This window comes from Beta vulgaris, chromosome 4 (genome assembly GCF_026745355.1).
Source record: "Beta vulgaris subsp. vulgaris cultivar EL10 chromosome 4, EL10.2, whole genome shotgun sequence".
NCBI classification, from domain to species: domain Eukaryota; kingdom Viridiplantae; phylum Streptophyta; class Magnoliopsida; order Caryophyllales; family Amaranthaceae; genus Beta; species Beta vulgaris.
This window is the reverse complement of record NC_079205.1, coordinates 49,242,688-49,258,543: the sequence shown is the minus strand read 5'-3', so window position 1 is coordinate 49,258,543 and position 15,856 is coordinate 49,242,688. Positions and strand designations below refer to the sequence as shown.

General features: G+C 35.8%; 1 protein-coding gene across 5 annotated transcripts; it reads left to right on the top strand.

Annotated features, from left to right (window-relative positions):
• The first annotated feature begins 3,525 nt into the window (after positions 1 to 3,525).
• On the top strand, positions 3,526 to 11,136 carry LOC104890994 (double-stranded RNA-binding protein 2). 5 transcript variants are annotated; one of them, XM_019249031.3, is made up of 5 exons: positions 3,526 to 3,885; positions 4,261 to 4,548; positions 6,578 to 6,837; positions 7,613 to 7,832; positions 9,882 to 11,136. In XM_019249031.3, the coding sequence occupies exons 3-5, from the start codon at positions 6,592 to 6,594 to the stop codon at positions 10,997 to 10,999; spliced, it is 1,584 nt and encodes a 527-aa protein (XP_019104576.1). In that variant the 5' UTR covers positions 3,526 to 3,885; positions 4,261 to 4,548; positions 6,578 to 6,591; the 3' UTR covers positions 11,000 to 11,136. The 5 variants fall into 5 exon arrangements, with proteins under 5 accessions (XP_019104576.1, XP_019104575.1, XP_048499203.1 ...); XM_019249030.3 differs by having other exon boundaries at positions 4,261 to 4,551; XM_048643246.2 differs by having other exon boundaries at positions 4,261 to 4,950.
• Positions 11,137 to 15,856: the final 4,720 nt, after the last annotated feature.

Here is a 15,856-nt window from a genome sequence, read left to right as displayed (position 1 = left end):
CCAAGGGAGGTCTTATAGTTCGACATGTTCCTACTCAGTGTCAGGTTGCAGACATTTTTACTAAGGGTCTCTCTAATGACTTGTTTACTAGACATCGTACTAATCTATCCGTTATTTCACCCCGTAAAGATCGAGGGGATCTATTAGATAACATTTTATGTAAAAGAATAGAATAGTCTTTAACTAGTCATATGCATGTATTGTAAACCTGTATATATTGAATGTCAGGGTTAACCGCATTCAGGTTAACACAATTATTCTCCACACTTGTACATGATTCAACAAGAAGGCAATACAATCACGGCACCAAGACAATTTGAATTTTTTTTTATTTCTTCCTTATCATGTAAATCATAGAAGAACCTAGCTATACATATAAGAACAAAAGTGTTTTTTTTTTTTTATTTTTGCTCAAAGGAGGCAGAAGGCCAAAGAGCAAGAAAAACACGCAAACAAAAACTAGAGCTACTGAACCAAAAGCAACAAAATACTAAGGAGGAACAAGCGAGGTACAACAACACCTCTGATATCCTCATCTACAATCCTATGAAGGCTCATAGGGGCTGAAGAAAACAAAATGGAACGGAAAATGAAATAGAACGAAATCGTGTAAGACATTTTTATAACCTAATCTAACCAAAGTGTGCAACACAAATACCGATATTACCGAAACGAGAAAACATGGAAGAATTTTCGAGGGAAAATTTCAAAAAACTATTTTGTATAATCAACTTATTTAAAAAACACTACTTTTTTAAGATTTTATTTTAAAAAAATACTTTATATAACAAATTGTCAAATTTCTTTCAATATACTACCATCTTACGTTTATATTTAATACTAATCAATAGATGACAGTCGTCGTAGGTGTTGCTGCCGATGGGGTAACGAGAAAAGAAGAGAGAAACGAGAGGGCAAGAAACAAAAGTAATGTACGGTGACTCAATAATTAGTGATTAAACCCCATTATGATAAAAAGATAGTATATTAAAACAAATTTGTTATATAAGGTGGTTTTTTGAAAGAAATTTTTTAAAAGGTAGTTTAATTTTTTTGAAAATTTTTGATTATAAAAGGTAGTTTTATGAATTTTTCTCAATTTTTGAACAATTTCAGGCAAATCAATTAGATTAAACCCCATTATGATAAAAAGATAGTATATTAAAACAAATTTGTTATATAAGGTGGTTTTTTGAAAGAAATTTTTTAAAAGGTAGTTTAATTTTTTTGAAAATTTTTGATTATAAAAGGTAGTTTTATGAATTTTTCTCAATTTTTGAACAATTTCAGGCAAATCAATTACTTTGATGCAACTCAATTACTTTGATGCAAATATGTCAAATGCTAATTATCTCAAATCCAAAAATTTAAATAATCAAATAATGAGTAAGTTATTCTCTTTTATTTTCTTTCATCGTTCTTGTTGTTATATTTTGTTTTCTCAAGGATTTGCTTTTGTTTTTCTGTTCAATCAATTTGCAATGTACTGATAACGACGTGTTATGAGAAGAGAACAAAGGGAGAGAAACTGTAGAATGAAAAATGGTAGTTATCTTAATAGGGACAAGAGTATATAAGTCAAAGGTATAATGGACATTCACAATATATATATTTATAACAATATATATTTCACATGCATTAATATGCATCATAAACATCGTTGTTTATCAAAAACATGATTATGATACAATGAGATATTGTACATTCGAGAAAAATTGGCTGTAATAAAAAAATTTCCTCTCTTCTGACCCCCTAGACTCCATTAGTGTTGTTGTAATAAGGGCTTCTGCCAGTATCTAAGTTGGTCGAAAACCTAAATTTTGTTATTTTCACCCCTTTATTCGTAATTCTAATATTAGTCTAGTTTATTTTTAAGAACTCTTCCTCCTAGTGTGAGGGTTGTCTCTCCGTTCTGTTGTGATGGTTGCCTCCATCAATCCGATGGTTCCATATACTCTCATCTTGATAGTCCTGGTTTATTGTTTTGCTTCGAAGTTTGAAAATGTGGGAACTCGTATTTGTTAGTCAAAGATCAAGAACATCGGGATGGAGACAAAATTTTAATTCACTCTTCCTTCAAGCGTAAAGATGTAGAGTTATCGGATGTCGCTTATGGTTGGGATATTACCGTATCAAAGAAGCAGTTACGAAGCGGTTATATTAGTAAATTACATGAAGAATCTCATATTGATGTTTTAGATTTATTTATGTGTTATTGTTATTGTAGATTCCTCGATTAATTAATGATAATTTTCCTATTCCCTTCCAAAAAAAATTGATAATGGTACACTCATATAATAATTAAGCGATTGTCTATACCACAATAAAAAAATTTACCGATGTTAGTTTTATGTAAAATATATGTTCTTATGAATGAACAAGATGTTATTTATTTACCATGTTCTACTCTAGATATCTCCTCCTTTACTAAAGTCTTGTTTGACACTAGCGTTTTAGCCTTTTAGGTAGCGGGTAGCGGTTGGACAAGATCAAAACGATGTACTTAAGAAAATTACGAGTATTTGGTAAGATATTGGTTGTAGCGGATAGAGGTTGGAGTAGATTATGGGTAGCGGTTGTAGAATGTTACTACAAGTAACGTTTGAGATTTATAGGTAGTGGTCTAGCGAATAAATACTATATAATAGTATGAGGTAAATTTTTGAATCAATGTTTTTAATTATTTTTCCTTTTTCTATCTATTAATAGCTTTTTTAGGACAATATCTTTTTTCTTTTATAATAGCAAGGATGTAATTTTAATATTTATTTTAAAGAGAAGATAAAATTGAAATTTCACAATATTTTATGCTCCAAATTCCACAAGCATTTTAGTTATATAGGTAATTATTTTTCTGAGTGTTAAATATGATCTTAGATTTATAAATTACTTTGAGTTGTTGAAAAGTCATATAGTCCTGAAACTATATAAGTTTTTTGAAATTGTTTTAGTTCATTTCATGTTTGAATATATTTTATTTATTGTCTTTTACAATTTTGAGAGGTACTTTTGCCAAACACTTCTAATTAAACAGCTATTTAATTACTAATCGCTACTAGTAGACAACTAGCAGCTACAACCACTCCAGCAGCTAACAACTACCCCCCAACAGCTACCGCAACAACTAACAACTACTAGATTCTCGAGTTTCGCCCTAAGTTATGTAAATACATCACACAACCCTATTAACGAGTTTATAATCTAATTTGTGAGTAAGTTTTGAATGAGTTTGGATCCTCTAGAGTTTTAATAATACAATCCTACATGGTAGAGAATAAGGGCTCATAATGGTGAAAAGGAGAATTTAGGGGGTGAATTTAATGAGAAAAAATATGAATTTTTTTGAAAAGATAATATATGAGCTATTAATTTTTTATTCAATAGTTAATATTGCTCACACTTTGCTTTGTAGAGTTATTTTAGAACTCTACATGATTCAAACACTTTTTGAACAAGATCTCCTAAAAAAAAGGTTGTGCATAGGTTATCTAATCCCAAAGTGTAGTACTATGCTAATTGATAATATTTGATACGCACAAGCGACTTTGACATGAGTTGAAGAAAAAGGAAAGGGAAAAGACACAAAATTGGAAAGATTGAAAACCCAAAGGCCAAAAGTTAGGTGTTGCTATCAAAACTCCTGAAGTAAGAGCAAGTCTATGCTTTTGTGAAAGTTGATACGAAAGTGAAAAACAAGGAGAGAGAAAATGGAAAATTGTGAAACAGTGAGTGAACAAGTGATGTGCACAAAATTAGAATGACGTGAACTTGCAACAACCTTTGTCTTAAATATTTATGCTTTCTGGGTTAATCTCCATTTATTTTATAGCTTAATTTTTCCGCCAGTTAGTTCATTCTTACACAGGAGTTTTTCAATAACTCAAGGTATTAATACTCTATTTTTCTGCTAAATTGGTTTTGTGGGTATGTTTTAGTGTTCTTTGTTGTCATTTTTGTCTTGTTTGATCTGATTGAAATGGGGTTTGAATGTCGGTAATTCTTTCTTTGAATAATATAGGTTGTTTAACTTGTTATTTGTAGTATTTCATTTTATTGAGTTGTTAAATGATGATTGCTTTGGTGGGTTTTAGTCTGTGATTATGAAGCTTTTAGTGCTGTTTAAGTTGGTGAGTGAAATATATAGATTGATTGCTATAATATTGGGTTGAATTATTCTTTATTCTACTTGATTTATCTATTTTTTGTTTGGGTATGAAAATGGTGGCAGTAAATGTGATTTATATCAGATATTTTTTCTAGGTGAGTTGGAATAGGATTGAACTTTGAAGTATTACTTATGGTGTCAACTGGGCTGTTTCATTGGTGGTCAATGCTGAATGGTGATCGCGTTATTGGGTTGTCTGGACTAAATTGAAAAAGAAATGCAGTGAAGTTTTGGCGATTCATGATGTTGTGTAAGTGGTTTGTCCCCATTGGTGCTAGGAATTCGAGTCGTTGGCTACTGAATGTAACCCTCACTTTGGTCAAAGAAATAAGTAGATAAAAGGAGGACAGGAAGTTGGAGGGTTTATGGAGCATCTGTTGCAGGTGGTATGATGCTGTCTGCTGTTGTTTCATTGGCATATAAAGGCCAATTGTTATTTGATTATAAAAGCTTTAAAATCTGTGTGAAATCCATTTCACGGGTGTTTGTCGATGGCTTGACATTAGATGTGTGAGTGAGTGAGATTTCTGTGTTAAAGGCCTAACTGGAGGAAATCCATCCTGAGAAGGCATGTAATAAAATATTCATACATGGGAAAGCAAAATTGTTTCTCTTGTTTGGAAATTTGTATTAGTTCCCTCCATACTTTTCTTCCCTATGACGCTACCAAGTAGTTTCCCTTTGGCCTTTAGGTTCCCTAACCCGTTCTATCAAGGATCCTTCATTCGATGATTTGGTTAGGTGTGACATTAACCAATCAAGCCAGAGAGATTTAGGTCCTGAAGGTTAGTCCTCTACTGTATCAAAGTCGTCTTGTCTTAGCCAAAAAAGGGCATTGTTTTGAGTTGGATTTGAGAAATATGATTGGATTTATTTGGGGCTCAAATAGTACTTCTTTTCTTTCCTGTATAGTATATATGCCTTTTTTTTGCCAAATGTTGTGTTCTATTCAAGAATGTTGTTTAAATAGTTATTTCTTGATGTGTGGCTCTTACATAATTTAATTTCTCGACTCTTGGACATGGTGTAATTTGGCTTCAGCTGTTTATTAGGTCTGTTTTTAACGTTCAATTCATATAAGAGAGAGTCCTTCAGGCCAGTTTGGTAGTCGATTATTTTTTTTTGGTAATGCGAATGACTTTATATGTAATTTGGCAAAGAAAGTCCCATGTCTATACCCCTGACACTGGAACTTTATCTGAAAACATGTGTTTTTCTTTATACATTTTTATTACTTCTCAATGTTACCCTCAAAGAGGTAATGGATGATAATGAAGATCTATGAAGAAAAATAGCTATTTGAATATAAACATGCATTATTATGGACATTGGTATTGGACTTTCTTCATATCATTACCTATTGATTCATGGAAATTACCTCCATATATTATGCCTACCAAATGGGACGTTAATGTAGAGGTTATTGGGAGCAGATTGTCGGCTGGATAAGAATTATAAGCAGCATAAGTCATCACAAGGTAGAGCTTTAACATGGATCCCCTGTGTAGCGGCTTAGCCTGACAACCATATGGAACAAATTGAGCTCTTGACTATATGAGAATATGAGTACATGCATTACAACCTGAGTTAACAACGAAACTCCAATTTGCTCGTACTTCTCTCATATCCCTGGAAAATTTCCTCTCATTCTCTCTAGATCAGTGCAACAGAAAATTGACAACATTATCTTCTCTGATGCGTCTTGGGCCCTCAATGTAGGAACCCAGCTTAGATATGTTGTAGTGTTGTACCATAAAATGCATCCACTCAAATGCTTGGATCAACATCTTCAATTAACCATGCCAATTCTTGTTGCATGTTGATTCTTAAGGTGTAATCTGCACTTCACTATACAAAGCATTATAGTTTGTGTTGGAGGTGATGAATGCGTGGAAGATATTTGTTTTTGTTAAGGGCATGAGTTGATTTTCTTGATAGACTTATATCATATGTTACGTGGACTCGTATACCCATGTCTGACACGGGTACTTGTCCAAGTGTCAGACTCGGCTAATCTTTTTATATTTTCAATGATTTTGGCCCAAAATGAAGTGTCCAAGTGTCCGTGTCCACGTTTGAGTGTCAAGGATATGTAACTGGTACTTGAGGTGAATTGAAGAGTCCATGTAATAAGCTTATATCTAAACAAGGGTTTTTCCAACATTAACTTGAGTGAGCTTTTGGTTGGTCAATTTGAATGGGAAAATCATTAGGCTCTTCTGATGGGCTTTAACTTCTGCTTTGGTCTTGCTATATATTCTCAACTGTTTATCTGGAGTTAGTTTCATGAATCTTGAGTCACCTCCATCCTCATGTTGTTTCTTCTCTAATGGGGATATAGCATACTCCATTGGAAATTACATGCTTGTATTGCGTAATTATGCTCACTGGATTGCCTATCTATTTCCTCAGCATCAGGTCTAGCTATGTATAAAAACCAATTGCAAGAGTTAGCTCAACGCAGCTGTTTCAACCTGCCATCTTATGCCTGTATCCGTGAAGGACCAGATCACGCTCCACGCTTCAAGGCTACTGTTAACTTTAACGGAGAGAAATTCGAAAGCCCAGCCTTCTTCTGTACTCTGAGGCAGGCTGAGCATGCAGCTGCAGAAGTAGCTTTAAACACACTGGCAGAAAGAGGTCCATCAAAAACACTTGCAGCTAAAGTTTTGGTAAGCACACCTTTGTTTTTTTCCTCCTCTGATTGAGTTCAGATTATTTTTTTGTTATAGAGTCTCCCTTTTGTTCTGGGCTCCTTTATCAGTTCTTTTCTTCCTTTTTTATTATTTTGATGGAGATATTTGGCTTCCAATTTCCTATTGGAGGAGTCACTCATGTAACCTATGTATAACTTGCATCTATTAGGGTTTTCTTTTTCCATTGTAGATTGCAGATGGATGTTTTCCCAGTTATGATGATTATGATGGAGCAATATGACACAGCTGTTATGATAATTTAATTGGAAGACTAGTTAAGAAGTAGGATTTTTGTGATGACCCTGGATTGGAGGATATATGATCAGAGTATGTGGAATGTTATTTAGATTCTTAATTTCCAGAAAACATCTATTATGTCGGCGGATAAGGATCGAGTATCAATGATAGTGATTCACCTGCTTTCCGTATCCAGGATACCTGGATTACTAGGTTTGGTACCTAACTTTTGAAATGTTTGCTTAAAGTAAATGCTTGTTGTTTATGTGATTTTTCGAGTTGCTGGGTTGAGGTTCTTGTAAGCTGAATTTTTTTAAAAGGGTATTTATTCATAATATGCTGACGAATGCAACGGTTCACAAAGATGGGCTGTTTATATTGATCTCTGACATAATGAGTGGATTACTTCTACTTTCTTCTACTTCTGTTATACGAGTTTATACCTTTCATTACAGCTTGCATTCAGTTATATGTACGAAGTTATTGAAGATGTGTCATTTTTCCTGTGCTGCAGGATGAAACTGGAGTTTACAAGAACTTGCTTCAAGAAACTGCTCATAGAGCTGGCCTGAACCTCCCTGCGTACACCACTATCCGTTCTGGACCAGGACATATACCTATTTTCTTATGCACAGTTGAATTAGCAGGAATGACATTCACAGGAGAGGTAGCTAAAACCAAGAAACAAGCTCAGAAAAATGCAGCTCTGACTGCTTGGTCTGCCTTGAAACAAAGTGTGTGAATTCTTTTCTCTTTCCGATTCCTTGCATTAGGTCATAACATGTGGACTTTTTTGCATTGGTCTGCTTTTTTGACCCAAGAAATTTTGCTGGAGTGTGAATTAAGTATACATCGTCTTGTATTCAAGCTGACATGCACTCTTTGCATGGAGAGTAAAGAGCGTAAAAATATGGAAGTGAAAATTTGGGTGGATAAGTTCCAACTGTCCATATAAAGAGAGAAAACATACTAAAAGTAGATATATAGTAAAATCCGGACATCCCTAAACGAAAGATAACTTAATTATGGGATGCAGGGGATATTTTAGGTTCTTTACTTCCAAATTACTTATCTTCTCCACTCGTGCACTTAGATTGATAAAGTTTTTGGGGAACTTCAGGTTAGACCACATATAAGCAAAATTCTGTTACAATAATTAATTCCTACCCTTAATTTCTGGTCCTTATACCCAATGCAAGAGAGGTAGCTCACTGACCATACCAAAGGAAGACAAGAATTGGGGCTTTATATGTTATGGTGAGTTTGTCCTGCCCTTCTGGGTAGCCATTGTACAGGGAGTTTGTTCTACCCACTGCTCTGTTTGTCAAAAGCAAAGAAATTTTACCCAGCAGATTAATCGTGACCTTCTTAAAGTATCCAAATGCCTTGTCATTAAATTACTGAGCCACGTGAAAAATAATGAGAATGTCCGTTCCTGCGCAAAGCTAGAAATGTGGGGTAGAGAAGAGAATCAGAGGCATGATCTCAAATTTTATTTGTTTTGCTGAAATCTGTTTGCGTTGAATATGGATTGAGGTCTTTTTATGAGAAAACTGGAGACTGTAGCCCTCTACTTCTGAGTATATAAATGAAATTCCCTTTTCTGTGGCAGGCCAGTCACCTGTATTCTCATGTGTTCACTTGGACCTGCAGCACAATAGAAAATGCGCTGTACATATTTCTATTCATTTAGCTTTATGTTAATGAGTATTTGGCACATGACATAGATTTAGGGTTCTTGGTCAATATGTGTGCGCCAATGTTTATAATGTGCTGCAAGATCACGAGTAGCTATCAATGAAAAATCCAACATAGAGCGAAGGCTTTGGCTTAATGTTGGTGCAAAACAATACATGGTTGCTGGCTTCGTTAAGTAGCATGTCGCAGGTAGCTCTTTAAGAAGCAAGAAAAATAAGCTGTACTTCAAGTGGTGCAGATGTGGATTACTTTTTTTCTTTACACTTCATCTATCTTATCCAGCTGCTTTACATCAAAGTGATTGATCGTATGACCATGTTAATTGGTGTTCTCACTTCATGTAATTAGAAAGAGGGGCACCTGGGTGCTTTCTGGATTCAGTGAGAAATATGACTTGTAAGATTGGTTAAGAGCTTGCAGACTAGAAATGACTAGAAATGACTTAGGCCCTGAATGTGGGTACAAAATAGAAAATGAACCATGGTGAAAATATTCTGTATGTATTAAATATAGATGCTTCAATATGCAAGTTAAAATTCTCCATATGGAACTTTTAGTGCGTCCTACTCCTCTTGGCTCTATTTTGCTCAATCTTATCCTCATCAGTGCTGAAAGCCTGAAACTCTAAAAACGTTTAGTGATAGAAGAACAGCCACAACAACCAAAATTCCAATAAGGAAAACAAATAACAAATATGTCGGCATGCTGTCTTAGTCCAATATAAGGTCAAATGAACCCAGGTTTTGACTTTGAGATTCTTTCATATCTTAATCTACATTCATACCTTTGTCAACTATAAACACAACCATGAACTCATTAGTGTACTGCACTACTGTTTGGGAAACGAAAGTTGGGTGCTGAAAGCTAAAAATGAGTTGGCAATGCTTCTATGTTTGCATATGAGACTCGAAAACAATTTTTGTATGTAATGGCCATAATTTTGCCGCTTCTAAACATATTGTGGCCCTGCCTTTGCATAGAAATCCATGATAGTTGGTCTTGAAGTTTATTCTGCTCAATTAAATACTCATTTTCTAAACTAAAATCTCCTCTATCTTGAATTTAATTTAGTATTGCTTATGCAGTGTCTCAAAGCAGTTCAACTTCTTCTACCACTAGCTCCGGAAGTCTCGAAGAGCAGGAACAAGTTATTGTTGCTCGATTTCTTGCTAGCCTTAATCCAGCAGAGTCGAGTAATTCCCCACAAAATAATCAGCACAAGGGGATTCATAGGCCACCGGCATCTACAACCTCATTTCCATCAACTCCGACTTCATTCAGCATCCATTATCCAAACTGGGTATCTTCCAGTATTTCTCCTGAAATGGCAAGTCACCATATGTGGCTGCAGAAACAGGCAGCAGAGCAGCAGCGACGTCTTATGGCACTTCCAGTTCCAATCCCATCCATTCCTGTGCCCAATCAAGTCCTCCCTTGGATGCATTCTATGTTGCAGCCAAGTCATCATCCGTACTGCTTGACTGGGGAACAACATCCCATTCCTCTTACTCCTGGGATCTCTATGTGTACAGCCGATTCTCCCTTCTACTTCTCAAACCACCTAGTGCCAGATCCTACGGGGACTAGATCTATGGTTACTATTCAAGAGATACAAGAGGAAAAATCTGTAGATTCTTCAAATTTATCTCCATCACTAACTCCTAAAGCTCGTGTTCACAGCAATAATAGTGCTGAAGTCGTGTTGACTGAGAAGCTTCAAAAAGAAGCCAAACAGGAAGACCTACCTCAAGCTAGAAATATCGCATCAGCTTCAGTTCAAGTCCAAGAAAGAGCATCATCTGCTTCTGAATCTTCAAGGCCACCAAACTTCAGATTTAGCCATGCTGCAACTTCAAGCCACCATGGAAATACAGGAAAGGCTTTGCCAACAGCCTCACAAGGTATTCCAGTGGGACCCACCCAAAGAAGATTTAGACACCCCGTCGGTGCTCCAAGAATGCAAAGTGGCATGGATTCGTTTTCAGTGAGACCTAGGTTTGGACGAATGCAAGCTGGGGGTTTCCGTTCAACATTTACTGCACCTGCTGTACAAATCAGGTCTGTTGTGCCGGTGTGTTCTGCAGCCCCGCCAAGAAGAATGACAAGCTCGACTCAGGAGGGAGAATCAAGTGATGACATGAGGAATAGAAGTACTAGAGATGTTTCTATTGTTGGTTCTAAGTTGGGAAATCTTCAATTATAGAATAGTGGCATATAATAGCATAGGTAGTATAGATGCAAGTTAGAATTGCTATAAATTTTGCAGTGTTAAAATTGTATTTATGACGATGATTTACGATGAAGTTGCAATGGTCCAAATAAAAGAAAGAAATTCTACCCTGCTTTTGTATCTAAGTTAACAAGGAGAATAGACCTTATTATACGTGAACCTTTTACAAATTAATTTGACCCAACTTAACTAGTAAACACCACCCCCCACCAAACCCCCCCCCCCCAACCCCCTTGCAAGCGGGACCGATAGAAGGAGAACCTCGGCTTCATGCCTTCATCTTCAAAGGGGCCGTAGTAGGGTCGGTCTAACTAATTTTATAAGCTTGAAGTTGCGAAATATAAATCTTTACCATTAAATCATACTTCGATTGGTTGTTGCAGAGAAGGAACTCCATAAGATTCAATCAAAATACATAGCAATAAAATCATAGAGCTAATTAACCTAAATCCATGACATTTATCTTAGGAAAAATTGACATCATTAATCACTCAACTACAATAAGTTTATTTTAAAGGTCCCTACTACCTATTATATCACAACAATTCCAACTTTGGAGAGATCGCTTCTCATAACAATCTTTGAACTTAATTAATTTGTGAAACCAGTTAATCAAAAAAACACGACACTCATCAAATAACCCCTAATTTAAATAACTACAATGAATAAAGAGTTTAATGCATCATAATTTAGCCAATCTAGTAGGTTAATTAAGCTGAAGGATCATTATAGGAAACTAAGTGAATTCCCAAAATTGGAACTGATGTGAGATACTTAGAATATGAGACCTATTAAAGTATATGAACCATAGTTGAGATTAATAGTGTGAAAATTTCTTTCATCTTATGTTTTGAGCAATGAGGCGTAGAGGAAGTCCAATACTAACGTCTCAGCTTTGCCAATTCCTATAAAGAACTACTAAAATCTTTGCAGATCATATCTATTATCTAGGTTCGCACCTCGCAATAACTTTAGGAATTTTTTAAGGAAAATGATATATGTAGCCCTTAGGGCTATGTATGAGGTGCTTAAAATGGAAATAAAATATTGAATCAAACATTTATTACCTCAGTTGATGTGAAAATGTGTCTTGAATTCTTAAACTATTTCCATTTAAAGAAATGTATTTAATGCTTATATGTAGCCCTAAGAGCATGTACAATGGTTGGTGTCTCTCCAACTAGCTCTCCATACTCTCTCTCCTATTATCTCTCTTCAAGCTATTCTCAAGAGCCATGTCTAAAAATACCCAACAACAATAAAACTATTTAAAGGGCTCTCCATTCAACTTTTCATTATTTTGTGGTCCCCATGTCAATAAATGAACCTCATTTCATATTATGATCAAAGTTATATAAATAAAGTTATTCATGTAAATTAAATATAATTACAAATTAATCTTTTTCATAATTTATGCAATGTAGAATTTTTAAAAAACAATATTAATTATGAGTGCTAATAATTAATTTCATAAATTTGGAATGAAAAATTAACCTACAACATGAAAAACTAATTTTTTATACAACACTTTTATACGTTCATACAACATGAAAAGCTAATATTCATACTTATTGGTACTGGGGTTGATATTGAGGTTGTTGTTGAGGTTGAAATTGTGGTTGGATTTGGGTTTGAATGTGGGGTCGAAATTGAGGATTATTAACAATTCTTGGATAATTATTTTGTGAATAATCATCAATATAATTGACACAAGGTATGGACATTCTAGCATTTGGATTCCTTTGATTTCTTGCTAGCACTTGGGTATTTCTAAAATTTGGGTTTGAGTTGGTATTCATTTTTTCCTAAACACTTAAAAAAATTAAAGATGGGTGGGATATAAAAAAGATGGTAAAATATCCAATATTAGGCTCATTTTATAGATAAAGGAAAATTATAGTGGTTGGCATAATAATTATTACCATCTTTTTTTTATTTTTATAAAAAAGATCATTAAATGGTTGTATGAAGAAAATAGAATTTAAGTAATTGTATGAAGAAGTGGGTCCCACACAATGGAGAGCTATCTCTCCATCAACCCAAATGGTATCTCCCCCAAGAGCCACTTTGCAAAGTGTCTCCATGGAGAGACACCCAAGACACACCCAAGAGCCCCATTGTTGGGTAAGACATGACTCTCCATTTTCTCTCTCCTTGGAGAGCTAGTTGGAGAGTTAGTTGGAGAGCCCCATTGTACATACTCTAAGGGCTACATATAACATTACCCATTTTTTAAACCATCCTTGTACTTTTGAGTCTCCCTAAGATAGACTTTGACATTTGAGATCTATAAAAGATTGAATTTGGTAACATTAAGATTTCCAATATTTACTGTGGACATCTCGATAGCCATTACGATAAGAGTCTCGTTGCATTCATAATTTGCTTTAGAGTTTAGGAAAAATTGACATAAATAATAGAATCTCACATTTGTTTGATTTTCTCAAATAGTATGAAGTTGTTTATGTACGTAGAGGCTATATAGTACTTTGCCTTCAAGAATTGGTACCCATGAAATTTATAGTCTTTGCATTCAACATTTTCATAAAAATGAACGAGACTAGTTTTCCAAACCCCTCCATTTTCGATATCATAACAAAATGTGGAGATTGCAAGAAAATAGTTTGAATTTCTCTTGAAGTTGGATTATAAACCATTATAACACATTCCATAAAATCAAAGAGATTAGTTTTTCAAGCCCTTCCATTCTCAATATCATAACAAAAAGAGGAGATAGTAATTTCAAAAGATAATAGTTTGAATTCATCTTGAACTTGGATTATGAACCACTATAACACTTGATATTGCAACTTCAATCGAGTATTCTAGATCTTCTTAAGTTGTTCCCCTACCTCAGCAATAACTAAATATGAAGAGATATAGTACTTCTAAATAAATGCACACACAACAATAAGATTACTGTATGTAGTTTCATAATCATGCAACATCATAACTCAAAACTCACACTTGAAAAGGGTTAACCTTTTTTTCCTTTTTCTCCATCCATTATGTTTCTTCTTCTTAGAACTTCAAGAAATTGAAGAATGCATCCATCACACTCTACTAGTTAGGGATCATAGTGCCAGAATTATTCTCAGTTGTCTCATCGCTTGATATAGCTTTTCAGGACCTCGTCTGTGGATGGCCTTGCTGGTAATTTTTTAACACCATAACGTGTTTCACCTTCTGCACTATCCATATACACAGGCACATCTGAAGCGGGAAGTGAAGTTCTGGGTTGTGGGCCTGCAAGATTATCATGAGCTGATGACCTACGAGTTGCACCTTCAAGTAAATCTCCTGCACCAATCTTAGGCTTCTGCAGAGTCTCTTCTATGTTATTAGTTACCTTGCCCAGTGCGGCGTTTGTATGACTAGGAGAACTGGAGGTATATCTAATTGGTTTCGTATCGTTGCTGCTTCCATACTCTTCTGGTTGGTGACCATAAGAATAATCAACTGGCTTATTAACCTGTATATTATTGTTGTTACCTATTGACTCATCATAAGGGCTGCTTGTAACTTTAGCTGAATATTTAGGCTTCACAGAAGAGCTGCCCAATTTGCTGTTTGGAACTCCGATGGTATTCCGACTTGGTGGTGGATGATCACGGATAGGGCTTGATGAACTATTCTCGTGATTATAACCCTTGGGAGACTGGGGCATTAGAGGAGAGATGCTCCCTCTACTATTTGGAACTCCACTAAAATTCTCACTTGGTGCAGGGTGATCATGGACAAGATTTGATGGATTATCCCACTTGTTAGGAGCTCCATAATCCTTATAAGATTGAGATTTCACTAGAGAGTTGGGCCGTTTGCTATCTAGAACTCCAATAGTGTTTCCACTTGGCGGCGGGTGATCACGGATAGGGCTTGGTGACCTATTCCATTCATTGTTAAGAACTCCATGATCCTCATGAAACCGAGGCTTCACAAAAGAGCTATCCAATTGATCGTTTGCAACTCCACCAGTGTTTATTATCGATGGTGGAAGATCATGACTAGTATTTGATGATCTATTCCACTGATTGTTGGGAGCTCTCTGGTCTTGTGGAGATTGAGGCTTCATCGAGGAGTTACCCCATCGATTGCTCGGAACACCAGGAACTCTCTCGTTGTTCTTGCTTTGTGGTGGGTAATCATGGACTGGTCTCGACGATCCCTCCCATTGATTGATGGGAACTCCATGATAGTTATTGTGAGATTGAGGATACATCGAGTTATCCCGCTGATTGCTCGGAACACTAAGAACTTCCCCATTGTTCTTAGTCGGTGGTTGATCATGGACAGGACTCGATGATATCTCCCATTGCTTCATCGGAGCTCCATGATTATTGTGATATTGAGGATACCTCGACGAGTTACCCCAGCCACTGCTCGGAACACCAAGTACTTCCCCATCGTTCTTAGTTGATGGTGTGTGACGGAGAGGGCTTGATGATCTATCCCATTGGCTATTGGGAAATCCATAACCCTTGGGAGAATTAGGTTTCATCAACGAGTTACTCCATCGGCTGCTTGGAACACCGGAAACTCCCCCGGTGTTCTTAGTTGGTGGTGTGTGATCATCGACGAGGCTCGATGATCTATGCCATTGGTTGTTAGGAACACCATAATAAGTGTTCTTAGTTGGTGGTGTGTGATCATCGACGAGGCTCGATGATCTATTCCACTGGTTGTTAGGAACACCATAATACCAAAGAGATTGAGGCTTTCCGGAGCTCATTAGCGCTCCACCAATATTCTCATTCGGTGGTGGTTGATCATACAATGACAACCTATCCCAACGATTGCCAACAATTCCATAGCTATTAGGAGATTGAGGCT

What these genes read in the sequence shown, in the direction of transcription:
- LOC104890994 (XM_010676622.4), top strand. Translation starts at nt 6,592, where the DNA reads ATGTATAAAAACCAATTGCAAGAGTTAGCTCAACGCAGCTGTTTCAAC. An exon ending in CACTTGCAGCTAAAGTTTTG is followed by an intron (nt 6,838 to 7,612) that starts GTAAGCACACCT and finishes CCTGTGCTGCAG; the next exon opens with GATGAAACTGGAGTTTACAA. An exon ending in TTGGTCTGCCTTGAAACAAA is followed by an intron (nt 7,833 to 9,881) that starts GTGTGTGAATTC and finishes TTGCTTATGCAG; the next exon opens with TGTCTCAAAGCAGTTCAACT.